General features: G+C 43.1%; 1 protein-coding gene across 2 annotated transcripts in view; it reads left to right on the top strand.

The window, feature by feature from the left end:
- GAB2 (GRB2 associated binding protein 2) overlaps window positions 1-26142 on the top strand; it is a 287634-nt gene that overhangs the window by 165328 nt on the left and 96164 nt on the right. The window contains exons 1-2 of one of the 2 annotated variants that reach the window (XM_077451379.1): window positions 8433-8545; window positions 16782-17082. In XM_077451379.1, coding sequence (XP_077307505.1) covers window positions 16821-17082 — 262 coding nt within the window. In that variant the 5' untranslated portion in view covers window positions 8433-8545; window positions 16782-16820. Of the gene's footprint in view, window positions 1-8432; window positions 8546-16781; window positions 17083-26142 lie in introns of those variants that run through there. The other variant, XM_077451378.1, reaches the window with a different exon arrangement.

The raw sequence follows: 26142 nt of genomic DNA, 5'->3' as shown, positions 1-26142 counted from the left end.
CAGATAGCGGAGGAGTCCGGCGAGAAGACCCCCGAAGACGGAAGACCCCCGGAGCTGTGCAATAAAATATTTTTTCCCTGTGTTGTGTTTTTTTTTGTACTTTATTTCACAGGTGAATGGGTAGGGGTACATTGTACCCCATACTCATTCACATAGGGTGGGGGGCCGGTATCCGGGGGCCCCCTTCTTAAAGGGGGCTCCCGGATTCCGATAAGCCCCCCGCCCGCAGACCCCGACAACCAACGGCCAGGGTTGTCGGGAAGAGGCCCTTGTCCTCATCAACATGGGGACAAGGTGCTTTGGGGTGGGGGGGGCCGCGCGGCCCCCCCTTCCCCAAGGCACCCCCCATGTTGAGGGCACGCGGCCTGGTACGGCTCAGGAGGGGGGGCGCGCTCGCTCGCCCCCCTTTCCTGGCCGGCCGGGTAGCGTGCTCGGACAAGGGTCTGGTGTGGACTTTGGGGGAACCCCCACGCCGATTTTTTTTCGGCGTTGGGGTTTCCCTTTAAGCCCATTCCAGGCGGCGGAGCCCGCGACGTCTCCTTCGCGGGCCCCGCCTACCTGTACACGCGCTCGAAATGGGCGGATTTGCCTCCGCCTTACGTGGGCGAGTCCGTTCATTTCAAAAGTTGAGCGGACTGTTTGGCAAACAGTTCGCTGAAACAGTCCGCTCGTGTGTGGGCAAGTCCGCTCATGCAAATTTTGAGCGGACTGTTTGCCGAAACTGTTTGACGAACAAGGTTGGGCAAACAGTCCGCGCGTGTGTACGCGGCCTCAGGCAGATTTCACTTAGGCAGCTCAGTGAGCAATAACTATTTTGCTGAAATGACTCTGCTCATCCATACTGGTGTTCATTAATTGTCCTGGGGTGGCCCAAGACTGTGCTTGTGTGCATGTGCACTCCCATAGGCAGCTGTGTGTGATTTCTGGATTGCACAGCGCTATTGCTTTTTTAACCAGTTTAAGTTTTGTCTATGAATATAAAGCCTAATTCCAGCACAAAAAGCGTCATTTAAATACATTCTTTATTAGCAAACGGGGCTATAAATCTGCTTTCTTCCTTTGCAAACGCAGATATAACCTTGGAAAAAAGTAGCAGTGACATCATCACTGTGCTGTGCATAGCCTGTGCAGAGAGCAGAGATGTGGGAGGGGCCCCGCAGGCTCCACCCATTACAGGCTGCCTGCAGAAAACTACAGGAGGGGGGCGGAGACGAGACCAGTCACCCTGAGCAAGGAGAGGGAGCAGCAGTGACCGGTCTTTAGTACGGGAAGCCAAAGTTTAAACTGGATGACTGCACAGATCTGGAAGGAATACACAAATCACACCGATATTCCAGTAAGGATGGACTTGTTCTATGTAGACCATATTTGCTGATCCCCGGAGTTCAGCTTTAAATAGGTACATGATTTTGGACCTGTCTTACATTTTTTCCACAGTCTTATCTGTGTAAGGATATTGCTCTTGTTCATGCAATCTTTTCCTGTCTCGTTCTTTGTTATGCAAGCTTTGCCGATACCAGGCTGTCTGCAGGGTGACCTGGGATAACACTAGGGACCGCCGCTCCCCTCTGTTAGAACTGATTGGATAGGAAGGGGGGGGGGGGGGCTATGAACTTGTAGGAAGAAAATATTTTCTCGTTTATCAAAGTACAGTAAATCCCTGTCATGTGATGTTTCTTTATTGCCTTGGCAGCAGATCCAGCCGGAGAAATGAGGACAAGATTCTTGGTAGGGACAAACAAATGGTACCCATGATGTATACGGAGGTGTTTTTTTGTGAGCCATACTGTGCGTTGGAGGCGTGAGTGATAGGTAACTTAATATTAGAAAAATGAAAAGGGCATTGAGTGCCCAAGAGGAAGATGCCCAACTGTGCCCTCCTCCTAGTAATGTGTGCACCCAGCTATCTTTTGCAGTTGGCATCCCATGCCCAACTGGTATGGATTTTGTTTATGGGAAAAAAATGGCGTGAGCCCCAAATCCATTCCTGTCCCTTATCCTACACAAGGGTCTACCATGGCTTTTTTAATGAGGGACCCCATGCAAAAAGCAGAAAAAATGGTGTTCCCCCTCCCCGAAATCCATTCCAGACCCTTATTATAGATAGGGGTGTGGTATGGGTCTTTTGTGGGATCCTATACAAATAATGGCGTGGGGGTCCCCCTCAAAATCCATTCCAGACTCTTATCCTACACAATGGCCTACTATGGTTTTTTAAGGGGGGGGGCCATAAAAAATGGCATTTGGTCCACCCCTCCAAAATCCATTCCAGACCCTTATTCTAGATAGGGGTCTGGTATGGATATTTTTTGTGACTATACAAAAAAAATGGTATAGGGTTCCCCCAAAATCCATTCCAGTCCCATATCATAGATAGGGGGCTTCTACGGATTTTTAATGGTGTGCCGCCCCCCCCCCCCCCCCCCGTATCCATTTCATAAGAGTCTACCATGGCTTTTTAATGGGGGGACCCCATGCAAAAAGTAAAAAATTGCATGTGGTTCCCCCTCCCTGAAATCTATTCCAAAGATAATTCTAGATAGGGGTATGGTATATATTTTTTGTGGAAACCAATGAAACAAATAGCTTGTGGGCCCCCCCCCACCCAAAAAATAAAAAATAAATCCATACCAGACCTCTATCATAGATAGGGGTCTGGTATGGATTTTTTGTGGGACCCTATACAAAAAATTCGAATGGGGTCCCCTCCAAAATCCGTTCCAGATCCTTATCCTACACAAGGGTTTACTATGGATTTTTAATGGAGGGCCCCATGCAAAAAGCAAAAAATGGCATGTGCCCCCCCCCAAAAAAATGAAATCTATTCCAAACCCTTATTGTAGATAGGAGAGTTTTTTGTGGAACCCCCCCCCCCCCCCCTAAATCATAGCTAAGTGTCTGTCTGGTGTGGACTTTTTGTGGGACCCAATAGAAAAAAATTATGTGAGGTCCCCATAAGGGTCTTCTATGGGTTTTTACGGGGGGGGGGGCATGCAAAAGGCAAAAAAATAGCATGTGGGCTCCTCCCCCATCCCAAATCCATACCAGACCCTTATTATAGATAGGGGTCTGGTATGGATTTTTTGTGTGACTCTATATAAAAAAATCCCTTCCAGACCCTTATCCTACACAAGGATCTACTATGGCTTTTTAATGGGGGACCCCATGCAAAAAAGCAAAAAATGGCACGTGATTCCCCCTAACCCAAATCTATTCCAAACCCTCATTTTAGATAGGGGTATGGAATTGATTTTTTTTGTGAGAACCAATATAAAAAAATGTTGTGCCCCCCAAAATCAATTTCAGACCCTTACCCTGCAAAAGGATGTATTATGGGTTTTTAAGGGGGACCCCATGCAAAAAGTAAAAAATGTCATGTGCCCCCCCCCCCAATCCATACTATATCCATGTCATAGTTAGAGTTGTGGTATGCCCTATACAAAAAAAATGGTGACCCCCCCAAAATCCTTTTCAGACCCTTATTCTACACAGGGGTCTACTTTGGGTTTTTAAGGGGGGCCCTACACATAAAGAAAAAAAATTACACCCCCCCCCCATATGAGACCCTTATTATAGATAGGGGTCTGGTATGGATTTTTGTCAGACCTTGACCAAAATGATTGGTGTGATGTCTCCCCAAATTCATTCCACAGCCAGGCTGGTCAGAAAAGGGTGGGTCCCCTCTGAACCATACCATCAACATGGCAAGGGTACCCTCCCGGGGTGCCCCTTTCAAGGCATCTTGATGGGAAACAGGTCCTCTTCCCCACATCCCTGGCTCCGTGATTGTGGGGATTTGTGGGCAAAACTTATCATAATCTGAAAGGCCTCTTTAAAATAAGGAGGCCCCCAAATATCCAGGCCTCCCTCTACATGACTGTATAAGGGGTACAGAGCCCTACATACAGACCCCTTGGTGCTCAAAAATGGAAATGGTAAACAAAACAAACACACACATATATTATATATATATATATATATATATATATATATATATATATATATATATATATATATATATATATATATATAAATGTTGCTTGATGTAAATTCAACAAAAACTATACAAATGAGCCAATAATAATAATAAATAAATAAATGTGTGTATATATATATATATTCATAATATTATTATCAGGGTTATAATAATAAAATAGTAAAAAATCTGATTAATTGGTACTAAAAACTGTCAAAATAATAATAATAATAATAATAATAAATAATCATGTTTTGTTCATGTTATTTGTTTATTTACTCTTGCTAATGGTTTATGTATTACCATTTTGTGTGCTTGGTCTGTAAAATGCCTGTTATGTATACAGTGCCTGTAGCCTCTTTTCTAAAATATTTAATAAAAATGTTAATAGTGAAAAAAAATTATAATAATAATGTTATTAAAAAAAAAAAAATCTTAGATTGGGAACACCTTTAATGCTGACAAATGAGAGAGGGCACCTTTCCTTTTTGCTTCTTACTTCCTGTCGTGTCTTCAGGACAGGAAGTGAAGTCAAATCTCTCCAATGAGACATAGACAGTAAAAGAAGAAAAAAAAAGAAAAAAAAAAAAAAGAAATGGCCAACTTTTTCATTCCCTCCTTCTAACCAACTTTTAGGGCTTGTTCATTAGGGGTTCTTATTTCTGCCTTTCTGAAAAGAGATCCGTAGTGGATCACATTTCAGAGAGCGTTTGACAGGCAGCCAGGAGGTGCCCATTTTAACCCTGAATATGCCGTAACTGTGTGCATTGCACGTGGTTGCGGCTCAGTCAGTCCCGGTTGAACGGGTCACATTCAGCCGCAGGAACCCAGACCTAAGCAGCTTCTTTTCTGTGTTTTAAGTGGGTGGTCGGGGGATGGTAAAACCATGGCTTCAACTGCCTGCTTTTACTGCCCACTGTGTGATCAAGCCCTTAAAATGGTTTTGGCTACAGATCTGTTCTTAATAAGCTGCATTTTTTTGCCTGTCCTTCTGCCGGGAGATATGTTCGGTTCCCCAAATTGGCCAGGTGTGTGTTTTGGTTGCCATGGTTACCATGTGACGCCAGAAAACCGAAGAATAAAAGGATTTGAAATCCGGCGTTCGATAAATTCCGTGTCATCTCAGGACAGACGGGGAGGGGGGGAGCATTGATGTGGCCCGTTATTTTGCTGGATGTGATGGAGCTGCGGGAAGACATGGAGTCCATCCATTCAATCCCCCTCCGCTCTGATCAGCGGGAAATTACTGGTGTCATTTCGGCAAATCGTTTTTCTTTTTTTTTCTTTCTTTTTTTTTTAAACAAAAGGTGATGATTATGTTTGTTTGTTTGTTTTTGTTTTTCCTTGGTGAGATTTTATTTCTCAGTTGTTGATTAAGTTTTCATACCCTTTTTAGGTATTTATCGTTTTTTTTTTTTTTCTCTTTTACTTTTGTCTACTTTTTTTTGCCTTTTTTCTACTTTTCTTATGCCTTTTTTCTACTTTTTTTGCCTTTTATTCAAAATTTTCTTTGCCTTTTTTCTAAACCTGCAGAGCAATAAACAATGAGCCCCAGGGATTGTGGGATATGTAGTTTCTTTACAGGAAGTGTCAGTTCTCACACTACAGACAGAGGTCATGAATTAAAGGGGTTGTAAACCCTTGTGTTTTTTCACCTTAATGCATCCTATGCAGTGACCGCGTTTACTTACCTGAGCCCTGGAACTTGACCCGGCAGGGACGTGCTGTCTCTCCGGTTATAGGCTCTTGATTGGATAGATTGATAGCAGTGCAGCCATTGGCTCCCGCTGCTATCAATCAAATCCAATGATGCGGGCGCCGGGGGCGGGGCTGAGTTATACATTCGTCGTCTACGGACGCCAAATGCTGGACTCGGGAGCGTGCCTGCAGGGTAACCCCCCTCAGGAGAGCGCTTCTCCTGTGGGGGATTTTCTGATGTGGGGAGGAGCGGCGAGAGCCGCTGAGGGACCCCAAAAGAGGATGTTCGGGGCCACACTGTGCAAAACAAGCTGCACAGTGGAAGTAAGTATGACATGTTTGTTATTTAAAAAAACAAAACAAAAAAAAGATCCCTTACAATCACTTAAACCTGTGCATTTGCCATGATCCAAAAATGTGAAGATTTGGTTTGTCTCAACCAGCTAACTCAGTGGTCTCCAAACTGTGGCCCGGATTTGGCCCTTTGCTTGTTTTTATCTGGCCCTTGGGGCAATTTTTAATTCACTGACACCAATAATAGGGCACTATTCCTTGCAATGACACTGGGACATGAATGCTGGGACATTTTCAGGACTGGACTGGGACAAAAATTTGGCCCTGGACTTCATCCAGACCGGCCCACTTTAATTTTGCAAACAAGCACAAAAACAGTATATACAACTATACGTAATTGTGCAAAAAAAACATAAGTAGCATAACATAAGGAGTCCTCACTAACCTCTTTTATTATTTCACTTATTCTCCTCTGTATTTTTCTCATCTTTCTCACATCACTGCATGAAGTTGAGGGCGAGCCGCACAGCCATTACTTTGTCACTGAAACCGGCCCACTGAGCCATCGGCCCACCGGGAAACTCCCTGTAGTCCCAATGGCCAGTACATGCCTGGGCATTTTCTATTCCCAATGGCCACAGTCCTGCCCTCCTACAGTCTAAAGGACAGTAAACAGGCCCTTTATTTAAACACTTGCCTACGGGGCACTTATACCCCCTTCCTGCCCAGGCCATTTTTCAGCTGTCAGCGCTGTCACATTTTGAATGACAATTGCGCGGTCATCATGCTACACTGTACCCAAACTAATTTTTTTATATAATTTTCTTCACACAAATAGAGCTTTCTTTTGGTGGTATTTAATCACTGCTGGGTTTTTTATTTTTTACAAAAAAAAAAAAGACCAAAAATTTTGAAAAAGAAATGTTTTCCCTTTTTTCTGTCAATAAATTTTAGTAATTTTTCGCCTTCACTGATGTGTGTTGATGAGGTGGCACTTATGGGCACTGATTAGGCGGCACTGATGACGAGGTACTAATATGCCGCACTTATGGGCACTAATAGGTGGCACTGATATGTGGCACTGATGAGCATTGTTAGGCAGCACTCTTACAGGCAGCCAGAGGTATTTGCACCCACTCCTGAGGGGGGGAGTCTACGCCTCCCCCCCTCCCCCCCACCCCACACACAGGTCCCAGAGACGGCAGGGACCATCCGGATTGCGCAGCGCGACTCGCACATGTGCAGTAGGGAACCGGGAACTGAAGCTTTGTGGCTTCACTTTGTGGCTTATCGATGATGGCGGCGGCAGCACCCGAGAGCCGAGGGACAGATCGGCTTTGTGTGCCGACATCGCGGGCGCCCTGGACGGGTAAGTGTCCATATTTTAAAAGTCAGCAGCTGCAGTATTTGTAGCTGCTGACTTTAAAGCGGGAGTCCGCCGGGAGTTCCGCCGTTTTGTTTTTTTTTAAAAGCCAGCAGCTACAAATACTGCAGCTGCTGACTTTTAAAATAAGGACACTTACCCGCCCAGCGCGCCCGCGATGTCGGCACCCGAAGCCGATCTCTCGATCGTCTCTCGGGTGCTGCCGCCGCCATCTTGGGTATGGGAATCAGGAAGTGGAGCCTTTCGGCTTCATTTCCCGGTTCCCTACTGCTCATGCGCGAGTCGCGCTGTGTAATAAGGATGGTCCCCGCTGTCTCTGGGACCCGTGTGTTTCCCAGCAGGCAGCGGGGGACTTTCGGAAAGGGGCGTTCCTTTCTGCAGAATCTACGCCGGAAGTGGGTGCAGATACCTGTACTGGAGGATTCCAATGAGCTGAAGGTCCACTTTAGGGTGGACCTCCGCTTTAAAAAAATAAATAAAATTGACGGAAAGCCCGCTTTAAGGGGGCGTGCCCTATGCCTACGTACTTTTGCTAATAAGTGTCCCTCATTCCCATCTCAAAAAGTTGGGGAGGTATGGAACCGCCATGGCGCTGAATCATGGTCAGTTCGGGAGTTTTAGGCCTCATTCACATGATGCGATTTGGAATCATAGTCGCGATTCCAATTGCGGCAAAAGGCGTGGCACACCTCATTTGAAATCATGGCACCCCAAACGTGGTGCGATTATGCTGCGCTAAAGAATTACGCGGCGGTCACGGCACAACGCGCTAAGCTTGTCGCGAGTGGGAACACTTTATTCCCTCTATGTGATATATGAATGGGGGGGCCTTAATGTTCCAAGGACCGCCGTACTGCACATAAAACGACCACATCACCAGGAATCTGTCCCTGGAAGCCATGTTGGAAAGTCAGCAACTGCGGGGGGGGGGGGGGGGGGGGATTATTAATAACCCTCTAGCGGAGGCAAAGGCATCTGTGTGTAACTGGAAGCTGTCAGCCTTTGTCAGCAGCTTGATGTGCGGCGGAGGAGAGCTGTCAATGCCGTCACGTGGCACTAACTTCCCCAGCGCGCCCCCGACACAGGTCTGTGAGCCCAACATCAGAGAGCTGTCATGGCGGAAGGAGACGGTTACACGGGGCACGCGGCTGTCATATCACACGACATAAATCAATCTGACTGTCTGCCGCTGTGTAAGTATTTAAGTATTATCTGCATTACAGTAACCCTGCTTTCCAAATAATGTATAAAAAAAAACATAAAAAAAAAAAGAAGAAATAAAAAAATATATACATTATATATATATATATATATATATATATATATATCTATATATATATATATATATATCTATATATATATCTATATATATATATTTCTAATGTATTTATTTTTTATTTATTTATATTTTTTTATGATATATATATAGATATATATATATATATATATATGTAGCACCGGCTCCTGAAGAGCGCACGGTATGTGTTTTTTCTCTATTTAAAGTTCCTAGAACCGCAGTTTGGTTTTGGGCTTAATTACACCAAATTATGGTTTCAGTACCAGTCTAGCTGGATTGCTCCGTGTTCTGCTTGGCCACAGGTGGCGCTGTCATCACTGGCAAGTGTGAGAACACAGTCCAGCTGGGCGCATCGAGTGCCACTTTTTCTCGGAACCAGCCCATTGGGAGTGTCATCCTGCTGTGCACTCTGGGAGAGGGTACTTAAGGTACTGACATCAGGTGCTTCTGGGTTCCGGTCCAGAAGATCTTTCTGTCTGTTTGGTCCTGGTCAGTGCTACACACACACATATATATATATATATATATATATATATATATATATATATATATATATATATATATTTATTTATTTATTTTACCAAAAGTATTGGGACGTCTGCCTTTACACACACATGAACTTTAATGGCATTCCTGTCTAACGCCTCGTACACACGGTCGGACTTTCCGACGGGAAATGTTGGATGTCAGGCTGTTGGCCGGGAAAAAATGTGCGATCGGATCTTGTTGTTGGAAAATCCGATCGTGTGTGGGCTCCATTGGACTTTTTCCGTCTGAGTTTCCGACACACAATGTGTGAGAGCAGGATCTAAAATTTTCAAACAACAAAATGCGATCATTTAAATTCCGACAGACAAAGTGCCACGCATGCTCAAAATAAACTACTAAATGGTGTCATCAGTCTGCTGCAGGCAGAAGGAAGCATTTCCTAAGTCTCCTCTCCCTTCAGTGATAAGACTTTTTATTTTTTATTTTAATTTTATTTTTATTTTTTTGTGGTTGAACTGGATGGACTTGTGTCTTTTTTCAACCTGACTAACTATGTAACTTTGTAACTTTGTAGCAAGTCACAAAGGTGAGAGGCTGCAGCAGGTGCTGATCTGTGTCAGGCATTTGTGAACACAGCCATGGACTGTTACTTATTATGTATGGACCTAATATGAAAACTGTTTTGGCTTTATTTTTTTTGAACTGAGGTGTGATTGTGGATTCTACGTAAACCTCAATGCACCCAAAGCCCTTCACCCAAGCAGCAGGTGGCATTTGTTTGGCATCCTGTCATTAATCGGGGTCAGACCCATTAACCGCTCCTCTGCAAATTAGAAAGTGATAAATATTTGTTCAGAGGGAGTTCTGGGAGATGTGTGTCTGGGGACTCTTTCGGCTCCAGGAGAAGCTGTTTCTGTAACTGCTTAATGTGGCATGTAGCAGAATACATTTTGGCCTATTTTTTTTTTTTTTTTTTTTTATTGGATATGTTTTTTTAACAGGAAGTAGAAAATATTTATTTTCAATTATTTTTTTTTTTATTTCAAAATTTATTTTTTTTTCCCCAAAAATTTTTTTTCAACATTTCAAAAAGTCTTCATTTATATAATAAAAAATATTAAATATGTTTTTTTAACAGAAAATAGAAAATGTTTTTTTTCAAAATTTGTCTTTTTTTTTTCAAAATTTTTCTTTTTTTTTCAACATTTCAAAAAGTCTTCATTTATATAATAAAAAATATTAAATATGTTTTTTTAACAGAAAATAGAAAATATTTTTTTTCAAAATTTGTCTTTTTTTTTAATTTTTTTTTTTTTTCAACATTTCAAATTAATTTTTTCATTTATATAAAAAAAAAATATTGGATTGATTTGAAAAAAAATAAAGAATTCGAAAAAAAATAAATATATTTTCTACTTTCTGTTAAAAAACATATCCAATAAATCCAATATTTATTTATTAAATGAATGAAAAAAGGCTTTTTGATTTTTTTTTTTTTTTAAATACAAAATTTGAAAAAAACTAAATCTTTTTTTGAAATAAAAAATAAAAAATGTGAAAAAATACTTTTTTCAAATTTTTTATTTCAAAAAGTCTTTTTCATTTATATAATAAAAAGTATTAAATTGATTGGATATGTTTTTTAACAGGAAGTAGAAAATACTTTTTATCAAAAAAAAAGATTGTTTTCCAATAATTTTTTTCCACATTTTAAAAAGTTTTTTTTTTCATTTATATATTAAAAAAAATTTGGATTGATTGGATACATTTTTTAACAGGAATTAGAAAATATTTTTTTCCAAAAAAACATTATTTTTTTTAACATTGCAAAAAGTCTATTTTCATTTATAGAAAAAAAAAATATTGAATTTATTGGATATGTTTTTAAACAGGAAGTAGAAAATACTTTTTTCAGAAAACATTTTTTTTCAATTGTTTTATTTTTTTTCTAAATTTAAAAAAGTTTTTTCATTTATATAATAATAAAAAAAACAAAAAAAAACGCAGAGGTGCTCAAAGACCACCAAAAGAAAGCTCTATTTATGAAAAAAAAAGATACATTTTATTTGTGTACAGTGTTGCATGACCGCACAATTGTCAGTTAAAGTAGCGCAGTGCTGAATAGCAAAAAAAAATGGCCTGGTCATGAAGGGGGGGGGGGGGTAAAGCCTTCCAGAGCTCAAATGGTTAATGACTGTCCTGCGCTATCCAGGTTATTCCTACTAAAGGGTGGGGTCAAAATATGGCCCACCCCCTCCGGACCCCGCTGCACATAGCGGCTGGGATGCTCCGTGCTGCCGGTGTAGCGGGCCGCATGCTGTACACCACAATGGCTATCCACTATAATCCTCGCCATGGCATGACCACCTGACCAATGAGGAGCGCTGCTTTCTTCTGGGGACACCTTACCGAAATAGGAAACCTCAGATGAGGTTCTCATTGGTCAGCATGGTCTCAGTTGCGTTTGACCAATGAGCGCTTGCCATTGTGAGCATTATGATGGATGCTTACTCCCGGGCTGTGTATGCCATGTACAGTGCGCCACACTGGCAGCACGGGGCATCACAACCACTATGTGCAGTGAGGTCTGGAGGGGTGGCCAAAATATTTGGAGTTAGTTCAACTTTTCATTTTTTCGTGACCCTTCACGAGCGCGCTAAAGCTGAATCACGGGTACAGCGCGGTCACACATTGCCAGGAGGGTGTCACATGACGTCCTCCAGTGATCGCGCTTGCTGCCCCCCCCCCCCCCCCCCGCGCGGCATGCATTGGCAGGGATCTGTGAAAGAACCAATCACAACGGCTCTTTACCATGTGAACAGGTGTGTCCAATCACAGCTGATTACAGTGGAAATTGGATTTGCCGTTATTGGCAATCCTCTCCTCACGCTGACAGCTCGTACGGAGAGGAGAGTTGATAAGCGGCAGTCCACTCAGGGGACATCTACACTGATTATCAGGGCACTGATTATCAGTGCAGCCCCAATCAGTGCCCACCAGTGCTGCCAAACAGTGCCCACCAGTGCTGCCTATCACTGCCCATCATTGCTGCCTATCATTGCCCATCAGTGCAGCCTCATCAGTGCCACCTTATCAGTGCTCATCAGTGCAGCATATAAGTGCCCATCAGTGCATCATGTCAGTGCCCATCATTGAAGCCTATCAATGTCCATCACTGCAGCCTCATCATGCTTCCTCATCAGTGTCCATCGTTGAAGCCTATCAGTGCCCAACAGTGCCACCTCATCAGTGCAGCCTCATCAGTGCCCATCAGTGCAGAATATCAGTGCCCATCAGTGCAGCCTCATCAGTGCCACCTTTACAGTGCTCATCAGTGCAGCATATAAGTGCCCATCAGTGCATCATGTCAGTGCCCATCATTATAGTCTATCAATGTCCATCACTGCAGCCTCATGCTGCCTCATCAGTGTCCATCGTTGAAGCCTATAAGTGCCCAACAGTGCCACCTCATCAGTGCCCATCAGTGCAGCATATCAGTGCCCATCAGTGCAGCCTCATCAGCACCCATCATTGAAGCCTATTAGTGCCCATCTGTGCCACATCATCAGTGCAGCCTCATAAATGCACATCAGTGCTGTCTCATCCGTGCAGCATATCAGTGCAGCATATCAGTGCATCCTCATTAGTGCCACCTCATCAGTACACATTGAAGCCTATTAGTGCCCATCAGTGCCCAATCAGTGCAGCCTCATCAGCACACATTAGTGAAGGAGAAAAATTACCTTTTTCCATAATTTTGTGACAGAAACATAAAAATACTTTTTTGTTTGTTTAGCAAAAAATAACCCCCCCCCCCCCGGGGGTGATTACATATCACCAAAAGAAAGTTCTATTTGTATCAAAATAATGTTAAAAATTTCATATGGGTACAGCGTTGCAATTGTCATTCAGTGACCACCAGTGCTGCCTATCAGTGATGTCTATCAGTGCCCATTGTTGCAGTCTATCGGGGCCCATCAGTGCAGCCTCATCAGTGCCATCTTATTAGTGAAGCATATCAGCGCCCATCAGTGCAGCCTCATCAGTGCCCATCATTGAAGCCTATCAGTGCCCATTAGTGCAGTCTCATCAGTGCTACCTCATCAGTGCTGCATCATCAGTGCCCATCATTGAAGCCCATCAGTGCCCATCAGTGCAGCCTCATAAGTGCAGCATATCAGTGCAGCCTCATCAGCACACATTAGTGAAGGAGAAAAGTTACTTTTTGACACAATTTTATAACAGAAACATAAAAAAACGTTTTTGTTTGTTTAGCAAAAAATAAAAAAATCCCAGTGATGATTAAATAGCACCAAAATAAATCTCTAATGCCGCGTACACGCGACCGTTTTTTCCGTCAGAATAAACTCTTTTGGTTTTTTCCGACGGAGTTCCGCTGAAACGGACTTGCCTACACACCATCGCACCAAAGTCCGATCGTTTAGAACGTGGTGACGTACAACACGTATGACGGGACTAGAAAAAGGAAGTTAAATAGCCAGTAGCCAATAGCTGCCCTTGCGTCGTTTTTGGTCCGTCAGGAATTTTCCCGATAGGAATTGATTCCGTTGGAAAGATTTAAAACATGTTCTATTTCTAGGTCTGTCGGGATTTTTCGAAAGAAAAAGTCAGATGAAGCGCACACACGATCGGAATATCCGATGAAATTATTCCGTTTGACCTTTTCTGCCGGAAGGTCCAACCGCGTGTACGCGGCATAATTGTCTCAAAATAATGATAATTTCGCAAACTTTATAGATTGATAAATCTCTGCATTTAAACGGGACGTTAGATTTGCGAATGAACATTCTCTTCCCGCTACTCCCCCCTCCCCCTCCCATATGTACTCAGCCCGGTGTACAGGTCTGCAGGTTGTTTTCGGACGGTGACACGGGTCTGACGGTGACATTATCTGTCAGTGACACATTATTCACATTCTTTGTGTTTTCTGTACACTGAAATAATATTACTAGAGAGGAAGACAGATGGCCAGTGAACCTTGTATGGCCATGTATTGGGGCCGCCATGGAAGAGCCAGAGATAGAAAACATTGGATAGGAACAAAAAATACATGTGATGTCAGATATATGCAATGCTTTTCTTTTTTTGTTTTTATGACTATTTTTTTTAAGTTTATTTTTAAATTTTTATTTGTTTTATTTTATGTATTTTTATTTTATTCTAATCTGTGACAAGTGCTCAGGCACAATAGGCCATATTCACACTTTATGCTTTCATGACCATGGGGAATCTACTCATTGGGTTTTTATCTATTGTTTTTTTTTTGTTTTGTTTTTTAATTCAATTTGTTTATTTTTATATATATTTTTTTTTACATTTTAAATTGATATTTATTTATTTTATTTTTAATGTTGCAACAAAGTGCTTAGGCAAAATAAGCCACATTCACACTTGAGTGTAGTATATTCAGCCAATTTTAACCCCTTTTTTGTGCTGTTTTACATGAGAAAATGTGAAGTCAGCTGTATGCAATGCTTTTGTTTTTTGTTTTTTTAATGTTTTCATGACCACAACGAATGTACTTATTGGGTTTTATCCGTTTTTCATTTTTTTATTATTATTTTTTATTATTTTAATTACATTTTTAAAATTTTGTATTTTTTGTTTACATTTAAAATTGATATTTATTTATTTTTATTTTATATTGCGACAAAGTGTTTAGGAAAAAATAAGCCACATTCACACTTGAGTGTCCTATATTCAGCCAATTTTAACCCCTTTTTTGTGCTGTTTTACATGAGAAAATGTGAAGTCAGCTGTATGCAATGCTTTTGTTTTTTGTTTTTTTAATGTTTTCATGACCACAATGAATCTACTCATTGGGTTTTATCCGTTTTTTCGTTTTTTTATTATTATTATTTTAATTACATTTTTTAAATTTTGTATTTTTTGTTTACATTTAAAATAGATATTTATTTATTTTTATTTTATATTGCGACAAAGTGTTTAGGAAAAAATAAGCCACATTCACACTTGAGTGTAGTATATTCAGCCAATTTTAACCCCTTTTTTGTGCTGTTTTACATGAGAAAATGTGAAGTCAGCTGTATGCAATGCTTTTTTTTTTTTTTTATGTTTTCATGATCACAATGAATCTACTTATTGGGTTTTATCCGTTTTTCATTTTTTTTTTATTATTATTATTATTATTTTAATTACATTTTTAAAATTTTGTATTTTTTGTTTACATTTAAAATTGATATTTATTTATTTTTATTTTATATTGCGACAAAGTGTTTAGGAAAAAATAAGCCACATTCGCACTTGAGTGTCCTATATTCAGCCAATTTTAACCCCTTTTTTGTGCTGTTTTACATGAGAAAATGTGAAGTCAGCTGTATGCAATGCTTTTGTTTTTTGTTTTTTTAATGTTTTCATGACCACAATGAATCTACTCATTGGGTTTTATCCGTTTTTTCGTTTTTTTATTATTATTATTTTAATTACATTTTTAAAATTTTGTATTTTTTGTTTACATTTAAAATTGATATTTATTTATTTTTATTTTATATTGCGACAAAGTGTTTAGACAAAACAAGCCACATTCGCACTTGAGTGTAGCATATTCAGTCAGCTTTTTTTTTTATGTTTTCATGACCACAGAGAAACAGCTCATTGATTTTTAGCTGTTTTTTATTTATGATAGAAATTTGTCATTTTTTTTTATTGTTTTAAAATCTTTTTTTACATAATTAATTCATGTTTTTTTATTTTCAGTATTTTTTGTATTTTTTTTGTCCAACTTTTCTTCTAGATTGTGAGAAAGTTCTTAGGCACAATAGGCCACATTCACACGTTATGCTTTTATCACCAGGGGCAGGAATCATTGGGTTTTATCTTTTTATTTTATTTTATATTTTTATTACATTTTTTTATTTCAGCTATTCATTTTTGTATTTATCTTCTTTACATTTTAAATTTGTTTTTATTTTATTGTAGATAAAGCAATTGATAGCGCGAAACATGTTAGTCTCATCCCTCTTCAGCCCCTGTTTAGTCTCATCGGTACTTCTGATCTGATGACTTGACAAATGCGCAAAAGGACTTCAAAAATTAATTTGCTTTTAACATTCGATTTTGTGAATGTACTGTATGTCATTTCTCAAACGAAAACGACATTCACTGTTAGGAATTGGTAGGAAGAATTTTCCATCCTACATACCCTGTTTCCCCTAAAATAAGACCTAGCGTGATTGTCGGTGTTGGCTGCAATATAAGCCCTACCACCCAAATAAGCCCTACCCTGAAAAGAAGACCTACAAGGACTTTAACTAGGGCTTATTTGGGGGGAAGGGCTTTTATTGCAGCTATCACCGACAATCACACTAGGTCTTATTTTAGGGGAAACAGGGTAACACTTTAGTTGGTCTCTAAACTCTTAAGCCCCATACACAATATCAGTTTCTCTGCTGAGTTTTTCCTTCAGATTTACCAAAACCATGTAGTGCTAGGACCTGCCTGATTGCATATAAATTGGAACTCCTAAGGTTTGACCTCCATGGTTTTGGTAAATCTGAAGGAAAAAACTCAGCAGAAAAACTGATAGTGTGTATGGGGCTTCACAGTTATACTCTAGTTCCTTAAACCCTACCCCATCACTGACTGTGGGTCTCTTTTACCAGGCATGGAAGAAACGGTGGTTTATCCTCCGGAGCGGGCGCATGAGCGGAGATCCCGACGTCCTGGAATACTACAAGAATGACCACTCCAAGAAGCCCATCCGGGTGATTAACCTGAGCTGCTGCGAGCAGGTGGACTCCGGACTGACCTTCAACAAGAAGGAGCTGCAGGACAGCTTCGTCTTCGACATAAAGACCAGCGACCGCACCTTCTACCTGGTGGCCGAGACCGAAGAAGAGATGAACAAGTGGGTCCGGAGCATATGTCAGATCTGTGGCTTTAACCAGTCCGATGAAAGCACGGGTAAGTGGCCACCAATGTTAAAGTGAACCTTTTAAGACAAAGTAATGGGTTCACTTAAAGTGGTTGTAAACCCTTACAAACCACTTTGACCTACAGGTAAGCCTAGATTAAGGCTTACCTGTAGGTCCAAGCAATATCTCCTAAACCTATATGGTTTAGGAGATATTTGCCCGAAAACGGGCACCGCTGTCTACGGCGCATGCGCCGTAGACAGAGGCGCGCAGGCGCACTGAGCGCGGCAGTTCCAAGAATGGAGCTGCCGCATTTGTCGACTCCCGTGCGCATGCGCGGGAGTGACGTCATCGCGGCTTCGCCGAATGACAGCGGCGGAGCTGCGAGACGCCACCAGCAAGATGGATGCGGCGGACTACAGGGGACAGCGGTGACTTCGCTGGCTCCTGTGTCAGGTAAGTGACACATAATGGACTACTATGCGATGCGATGTGATGCGATGCATAGTAGTCCATTATGCTTTACCTTTGCAGGGAAAAAAAGAGGAAGTAAACTCATCAGGGTTTACTTCCTCTTTAAAGAGGAATTTTGTGTAGACAGCTGAGCGTCACACCAATCGGCTTCTTGAGCATCCCATTCCAAAGCCGTGGTCATTAAGATGGGGTTGGCCTTCCTTCTTTTTTTGTTCTTTAGTAGTTTGCGACATACCAGATGAAATGGTAACGTCACAGAACATATTATCAATGTAAAATTGAATTTGCACAATCTATCTATGGGTGCATCCTGCAGGAAAAAAGATCACTCGGTTGCCAGAGGATGAAACTAAAAGTAGGCAGGAAGCCCAAGCAATCAGGTAACAAGTATATGGAGGTCCAGGGACCCTTCTGGGACGGGTTGCATAGACACACATCCTGCAGTGGAGGGTAGTCCCTTCCATCTCCAAAAAAAGTCACAGCAACATGGGGGAAGTCTGATGTGAAGCGTCCAACTGGGGTCAGGGCATACCAATGTTTTCGTGAGTTAAAAGTCGAGAAAGGAACTCATAGGCAGAAGAGAAAAGGGGAGAAAGAGGAGGGAGAAAGGGATGGAAAAAAAGGATGGGGGGGGTGGTAGGGGGTAGGAAAACGGAAGAGGGAAGGTTGTATGGGAGTGAGAGTTCCACCTAGAGAGTAAGGAACATCAGTGTTGATATGAATATGAGTCTCAATTCAATATTATGTCGCGTACACACGACCGGACTCTTTGACAGACTAGGTCCGGCGGTCTTCCCGACGGACTTTCGGCGAAGTTCTTTCCGAATGAATGGATTTGGCCACACACAAGCACACCAAAGTCCGACAGATTTGAACGTGATGACGTATGACTGGACTAGAATAAGGAAGTTCATAGCCAGTAGCCAATAGCTGCCCTAGCGTCGGTTTTCGTCGGTCGGACTAGCATACACACGAACGGATTTTTCGACCGGACTCGAGTCAGTCGGAAAGAATTGAAACATGTTTTATTTCTAGGTCCGTCTGACTTTTGGGAGAAAAAAAGTCCGCTGGAGCCCATACACGATCGTAATATCCGACGGATTAATTCCATCGGATCTAGTCCATCAAAAAGTCCAGTCGTGTGTGCGCGGCATTAGTCTCATGCATGGAGCTAAAGCTATGCATATTGGAGCTATTCATCCGAGAAGCGGAAAAGGTCCCGTTAAAACCACCTGGTCTTATGTTACTCCAATTTATCCTGAATAGCAGCAGTCAGGTCTTCCATCTGTTCAATATTATTAACCCTTGTGAGCCATTGGGCCACAGTAGGGGCAGACACTTGTTTCCACTGGCTCGGTATACACGCCCGCACAGTGATAACGCTTCCTGGATAGGGAAGTAAGTTTAAGTAGGACTACAGCTTGGTTGTTAAATAGGTTAATGTCTGTAAATTTGTGAATGAGTGGATGGACTGGTTGCGAAGCTTGGGGCATTCCCAAAAGATATAGAGAATGGTGACCAGATGTTGCTCACGGCACCTTATGCCATGTACACACGACTGGACTTTTCGATGGACTTGGTCCAGCGGACTGGAATCCGTCAGACAATTCGATCGCGTGTGGGCTCCGGCAGACTTTTTCTTCCCAAAAGTCCGGTGGACCTAGAAATAAAACTTGCTTCAAATCTTGAACTCGAGTCCGGTCGAAAAATCAGTTTGTCTGTATGCTAGTCCGACGGACTAAATTCGACGCTAGGGCAGCTATTGGCTACTGGCTATGAACTTCCTTATTCTACGTCATCACGTTCGAATCCCTCTGACTTTTGGAGTGATCATGTGTGGCCAAGTCCGTCGAGAAGTCCGGTCGCGTGTACGCGGCATTACAAGGTTCACATTGATTGAGGAATAGTTTAGGTAGAATTGACAGGTTTCGGTACTAATGCATGATTATTTTTTAGGAAATGTCCTGATACTTACTACAAAGGGAGGACTTCTGTGCAAAGAAAAGTATTCACTCCTTTTGGGGTTCTGTAAAAGTGACTTGTAGGTCTCTTTCCCACTTTGCTAGGAATGGTGGGTCAACAGTGGCATGGAGGTCCAACAGGATTTTGTAAGATGTAGACAGGGATATACGAATCGGGCCTTAACCCAAGCAAAGCTCTTCAAATGAGTGGAGGTGACGGGGGAAGAGTGCAGGTTTGGGCATGGAATCAAAGAAGTGCGAAAGCTGAATAGCTCTCCATAGGTCCAGTGCAAGAGGTGCTTGTCCAGTTAACATACAGTAGTCTTAGTAAGAGTCCAGCTTGTTGGCCATAGAAAATGGGATGCCCGTTAAAGCCCTCTTGGAGCCTGCAAAGGCATCCCTTTTAAGCTATAACACCCTTCACTCTTCTGGGGAGGCTTTCCATAAGATGTTGGCGTGTCTGTGGGAATCTGTGACCATTTGTAAGGTCGGGTATTACTACTGTATGAGAAGACCTGGCTCACGATTTGTGTTCCATTTCATCCTATACTGTAGGTGTTCTGTAGGGTTGAGGTCAGAGCTTTGTGCAGGACTCAATTTTCTCCACACCACACTCATCAAACCATGTTACTAAAATGTTGGGAGTGCACAATTGTTTAAAATTAGTTTGTATGCTCTAGTATTAACACTACTACTGTTCACCTGAACTCAGATATACAGTCAGGGGCGTAACTATAGGGGGTGCAGCAGTCGCGACCGCAACTGGGCCCTGTGCTACAGGGGGCCCATGCAGCCCCATCTACATATGGCCAGCAGCAGCATAGACAGCTAGGGGTACCAGTGCACCATGCACAAGGGTGGCTGGAGGTGGAGAGTGACTAGCAGAACTCCATGCTCGACTATCGCACTGCTCTTTAGTTGTGCATTCCCCGCATGACCTGTGTCCTCGGCCGGCTCCTCAGAGTACCCCTCTCCTGCTCCATGCATTGTCGCTCAGTCCGATGTCTGTTCTCCCCAGCCAGATGGGGCACCTAAAAATAAAAAATAAAAATAATAAAAAAAAACTACTGATGCCAGTGGTGGAACTACATGGGCTCACAAAGGTCATACCTGTGACCACGCCCTGGAGTTCCACCGCCGGACTCGGAGGGAAGGGCCCTGGCTGGGGTTCAGGGGGGCCCTTCATGGTTTCTTGCATCGGGGGCCCTGAAGGTTCTAGTTACGCCACTGTATACAGTGTGGGTGTGTGTGTGTGTGTGTGTGTGTGTGTGTGTGTGTGTATATATATATATATATATATATATATACAGTATATCTGCTGAGCCCGACGTAGAACCACCCTTTGATTCATCTTCATTACCTTGCACGCCAACTAGGGTGACCGCATCATCCCTTTAATCCAGGACACAGGTTCTGAGGCTGATTTAATGCAGATAAGGCATCAAGTGAGTTTAATTACCACCTTAATAAGCCACAGAACCTGTGTAATTAATGTGTGTCCTGGATTAAAGGGATGATGTGGCAACCCTAGCGCCAACGGTTTTAAAGGGCCCCAATGTAGCTGAAAAAAGGGTCATCATAAAGACTTGCCTGGTTCACTCTATCCTGAGGGCAGAACTGGGTTATTTTATATAGTTTACGTGTGAAGGCCTAAACCTAGCTCCTTTGTTTGAGAGCTCTCAATTGACATAGTCTTCTTCACCTCTTCATAATTTCCGCTGGTCACTTAAGGTGTAACATCTTATATGGAGAGCTACCATAAGAGGGGTGTAGGGTGCTCTAAACATCTAGTCCAGCCTTTCTCAACCTTTTCAACACAGAGGAAACCTTGAAATAGTTCTCCGGTCTCAGGGAACCGCTGCTAAAAGTTAGAAATCTACAACTCATGATACATTAGTGTGATGGTCAGTGAGAAGGATGGTCCTTACACTTGTGGTCATTGGGAAGAATTACCTCCTTACAGATAGCTAAAAAGATCAATGGTGTCGGTGGGAACTTATCTGAGAGGCAGAAATTGCCCAATGCTGACGGAACTCCTAGCAACCTCTGGAGGAACCCTAAGGTTCCACTGAACCCTGGTTGAGAATCACTGATCTAGTCTTACACATACAACCGGCCCTTTGGGGGCAACCATAATGGTCACGTGGCCGGCAAAGAAATTGAGTATGACACCCCTGTAAGCCCTATAACAAAAAGAGGTAAAGGATCATTGAAAGATTTAGGGAACATTAGTAAAGAAGGTCCATTTGATGACCCATCCGTCGCAGGCTTCTAGCTGTTTATCAAATACAGAAAGCCCCAGGTGTATACTGCGAGTACATACAGCGAGTACATAGACTAAGGCCGCGTACACACGGGCGGACTGTATGGCCTACTTAGTCCGTCGAAACACATTTCAGCGGACAGTCCGCTCGTGTGTGGTCTTCAGCGGACTTTTTCAGCGTGCAGTCTGGCGTACTAAGTATTTCGGATTTTTCGAAATTCTGTCCGTCATACTTTGGTTTCAGCGGACAATCCGCTCGTCAGTAGGCTAGTTGGACGGACTAAGAATGGCGCATGCTCAGAAAGGATTTACACGGCGGAAGGTTGCATTGCTGTGTATTGGACGTCGTTTTTCTAGTCCCGTCGTACGTGCTGTACACGTCATCGCGCAAGTTTTCAGCGGACTGTCTGTTCATCGTGTGTGGTCAAGTCCGTTCATTCAAATTTTGAACGGACTGTCTGTCGGATTGTCTGACGGACTTAGTTGGGCAGACAATCCGCCCGTGTGTACGCGGCCTAAGTAGGCCATACAGTCTGCCCGTGTGTACGCGGCCTTACTGGGCACTTTATCAGGTACACCTAATTGCTTGGTAACACAAATTGCTAATCAGTCAATCACATGGCAGTAACTTAATGCATTTAGGCATCTAGACGTGGTGAAGATGACTTGCTGAAGTTCAAACCGAGCATCAGAATGGGGAAGAAAAGGGATTTAATTGACTTTGAACGTGGCATGGTTGTTGATGCCAGACAGGCTGGTCTGAGTATTTCAAAAACTGCTGATCTACTGGGATTTCACACACAACCATCTCTCGGGTTTACAAAGAATGGCCTGAAAAAGACAAAATGTCCAGTGAGGGGCAGAAAATGACTTTTTTGATGTCAGAGATCAGAGGAGAATGGGCAGACTGGTTCCAGATGATAGAAAGGCAACAGTAACTCAAATAACCTCTCGTTACAACCAAGGTATGCAGAATACCATCTCTGAATGCAGAACCCATCGAACCTTGACACAGGTGGGCTACAGCAGCAGAAGACCACACCGGGTGCCACTCCTGTCAGCTAAGAACATGAAACGGAAGCGACAATTCAGTCTCACAAAAACTGGACAATAGAAGATTGGAAAAACGTTGCCTGGTCTGATGAGTCTTGATTTCAGCTGCAACATTCAGATGGTGGGGTCAGAATTCCATCCTGCCTTGTATCAACGGCTCAGGCTGGTGGTGGTGGTGTAATGGTGTGGGGGATATTTTCTTGGCACAATTTGTGGCCTCTTGGTACCAACTAAACATCGTTTAAATGCCACGGCCTACCTGAGTATCGTTGCTGACCATGTCCATCCCTTTATGACTACAGTGTCCCCATCTTCTGATGGCTCCTTCCAGCAGGATAATGCACCATGTCACAAAGCTCCAATCATCTCACCACTGGATAATGAGGTCACTGTCCTCCAATGGCCTCCACACTCACCACATCTCATCCAATAGAGCACCTTTGGGACGAGGTGGAGATTGACATCATGGATGTGCAGCCGACAAATCTGCAGCAACTGCGTGATACTATCAGGTTACTATGGACCAAAATCTCTGAGGAACGTTTCCAACACCTTGTTGAATCTATGCCACGAAGAATGAAGGCAAAAGTGGGTCCAACCCGGTACTAGCAAGGTGTATCTAACAAAGTTGCCGGTGAGTGTACAGTGAGTACATAGTGTGAGTACATAGTATATACTGTACTCACAGCACTTGTTTGACACATCAGAGAGATGTAGCAGAACAAGCAAATAGTTCCTCTGTCCATCAGATTATGCACTGTCCATGTAGCAGTTATTTAATGACAGGCTTTCTCTGATAAGTGCGGTTATATGTGCATTATGGCAAACTCCACTGGCCTGATTTTCTTCCCGTCTGGAGATGAGCAAGCTTTTCACAGCTTGTTAGAATTAGAATACAGGTCAGTGATTCCCATTAGCTGGGAGGACAGATCTGGCATTCCGTATGTTTCTGCACGTAGCTCATGTGTGAGACCATGATTGTCTCCACCACATCTTCGGAAGGGATGAAGTAGAAGTTGGCAGACTCTCCTAGCCCTATTGAAGGGATGTTCTTTTGGTTTTATCCACTTTGTTTTTCTGTTTTACGAGCGTGGAGAATGTTTCTATACATTACATCAGGGGTCAGCAACCTTTTCCACATGAAAGTGTCATGTTCAGAAGGATTAGGCAACCGTTGTGCTGGTGAACAATAGCGCATTGTAGTCTTAGTTTGTTTTCAGTTCTTGCACTCATATTTATACTGCTAATTGCAATACAACGTAATATTTAACGCGGTTGTAAACCCTTACATATATACGAAGTGACTGTCCTCAGTTGATATACAAAAATGAAACAAATCCTCCTCCATAAGTTGTACCTGTTTATCTGTAGCCCTTTCTTCGATACATCCGTTAGATTTTAAAGCTTGTCTGAGAGTTCAGAAAACAGGGGGCAGAGAGCTGAAGTTACACTATGCAGTGCTCAGAGAGGACTGAGAGCTGATTGGTGGGAAGGGGCACACCTCCACACAGCACACAGGAATGGAGCTGAGGCTGTCAGTCAGCTGAAGGTCCCTCCTCTGTCACCATTTTTCTCTTGGTGTCAGGAACTTTTGACACTTGTCAAAAGTGATTCATGCTGATAGCAGAGGAACAAAGCAGCAGACAAAAGTGACAATTAGTGCTTTTAATTTAGACAAATACACACTATCAAGGAATATGCTTTGTTCATATTTCATGGTTGAGGTTTACAGCCACTTTAATGGCACCCCAGATGTGGTTAGCAGATACACGTTTCCAGAAAAGGTGTGTTTGTTGCGAATAGGGCAGCCCACTCAAGTTAATGGGCTGCCCTATGCATGACACATGGAAACGTATGTGCAAAAACGCGTGCGTTCATGCTATGCGAAGTGTGGACCTAACACCTCAGATATCCCCAAATCCTGTACCTTCACCCCTCAGATCTCCCCAAATCCTGCACCTCCACCCCTCAGATCTCCCCAAATCCTGCACCTTCACCCCTCCTATCTCCTCAATTCCTGCACCTTCACCCCTCCTATCTCCCAAAATACTGCACCTTTATTCCTCAGATCATCCCCAGTTCCTGCACCTTCCCACCTCAGATCTCCCCAATTCCTGGACCTTTACACCTCAGATCTCCCCAATTCCTGCACTTCCACTCCTGTGATCTCCCCAAATCCTGCAGCTTCACCCCTCAGATCTCTACGAATCCTACACCTTCACCCCTCAGATCTCCCCAAATCCTGCATTTTCATTCCTCAGATCTTCCCAAATCCCGCACCTCCACCCTTCAGATCTCTCCAAATCCTGCACCTTCCCACCTCAGATCTTTCCTTTCCAATTCCTGCACCTTCTCATCCTTAGATCGACCCAGTCCCTGTATCTTCACCCTTCAGATCTCCCCGATTCCTGCACCTTCAAATCTCAGATCTCCCCAAATCCTGCACCTCCACCTTTTAGATTTCCCCAAATCCTGCACCTCAATTTCTCAGATCTCCCCAAATCCTGTACCTCCACCCCTCAGAGCTCCCCAAATCCTGTACCTCCACCCCTCAGAGCTCTCCAAATCCTGCACCTTCATTTCTCATATCTCCCCAAATCCTGCACCTCCACCCCTCAGATCTCCCCAAATCCTGCACCTTCACCCCTGCTATCTCCTCAATTCCTGCACCTTCACCCCTCCAATCTCCCCAAATACTGCACCTTCCCACCTCAGATCTCCCCAATTCCTGGACCTTTACACCTCAGATCTCCCCAATTCCTGCACTTCCACTCCTGTGATCTCCCCAAATCCTGCAGCTTCACCCCTCAGATCTCTACGAATCCTACACCTTCACCCCTCAGATCTCCCCAAATCCTGCATTTTCATTCCTCAGATCTTCCCAAATCCCGCACCTCCACCCTTCAGATCTCCAAATCCTGCACCTTCCCACCTCAGATCTTTCCTTTCCAATTCCTGCACCTTCTCATCCTTAGATCAACCCAGTCCCTGTATCTTCACCCCTCAGATCTCCCCGATTCCTGTACCTTCAAATCTCAGATATCCCCAAATCCTGCACCTCCACCTTTTAGATTTCCCCAAATCCTGCACCTTCATTTCTCAGATCTCCCCTAATCATGCACCTCCACCCCTCAGATCTCCCCAAATCCTGCATCTTCAACCCTCTGATCTCTCCAATTCCTGTATCTTCACTCCTCAGATCTCCTCAATTCCTGCACCTTCACCCCTCCTATTTCCCCAGTTCCTGCACCTTCCTTCCCACCTCAGATCTTCCCAATTTCTGCACCTTCACCCCTCAGATCTCCCCCAATCCTGCACCTTCACCCCTCAGATCTCCCCAAATCCTGCACATTCACCC

This window comes from Lithobates pipiens, unplaced genomic scaffold, assembly GCF_037356315.1.
Source record: "Lithobates pipiens isolate NorthernLeopardFrog02 unplaced genomic scaffold, aLitPip1_a1.2 Scaffold_23, whole genome shotgun sequence".
Lineage (NCBI taxonomy): Eukaryota > Metazoa > Chordata > Amphibia > Anura > Ranidae > Lithobates > Lithobates pipiens.
The sequence above is the reverse complement of the archived record's forward strand: the minus strand, read 5'-3'. Positions and strand labels throughout refer to the sequence as shown.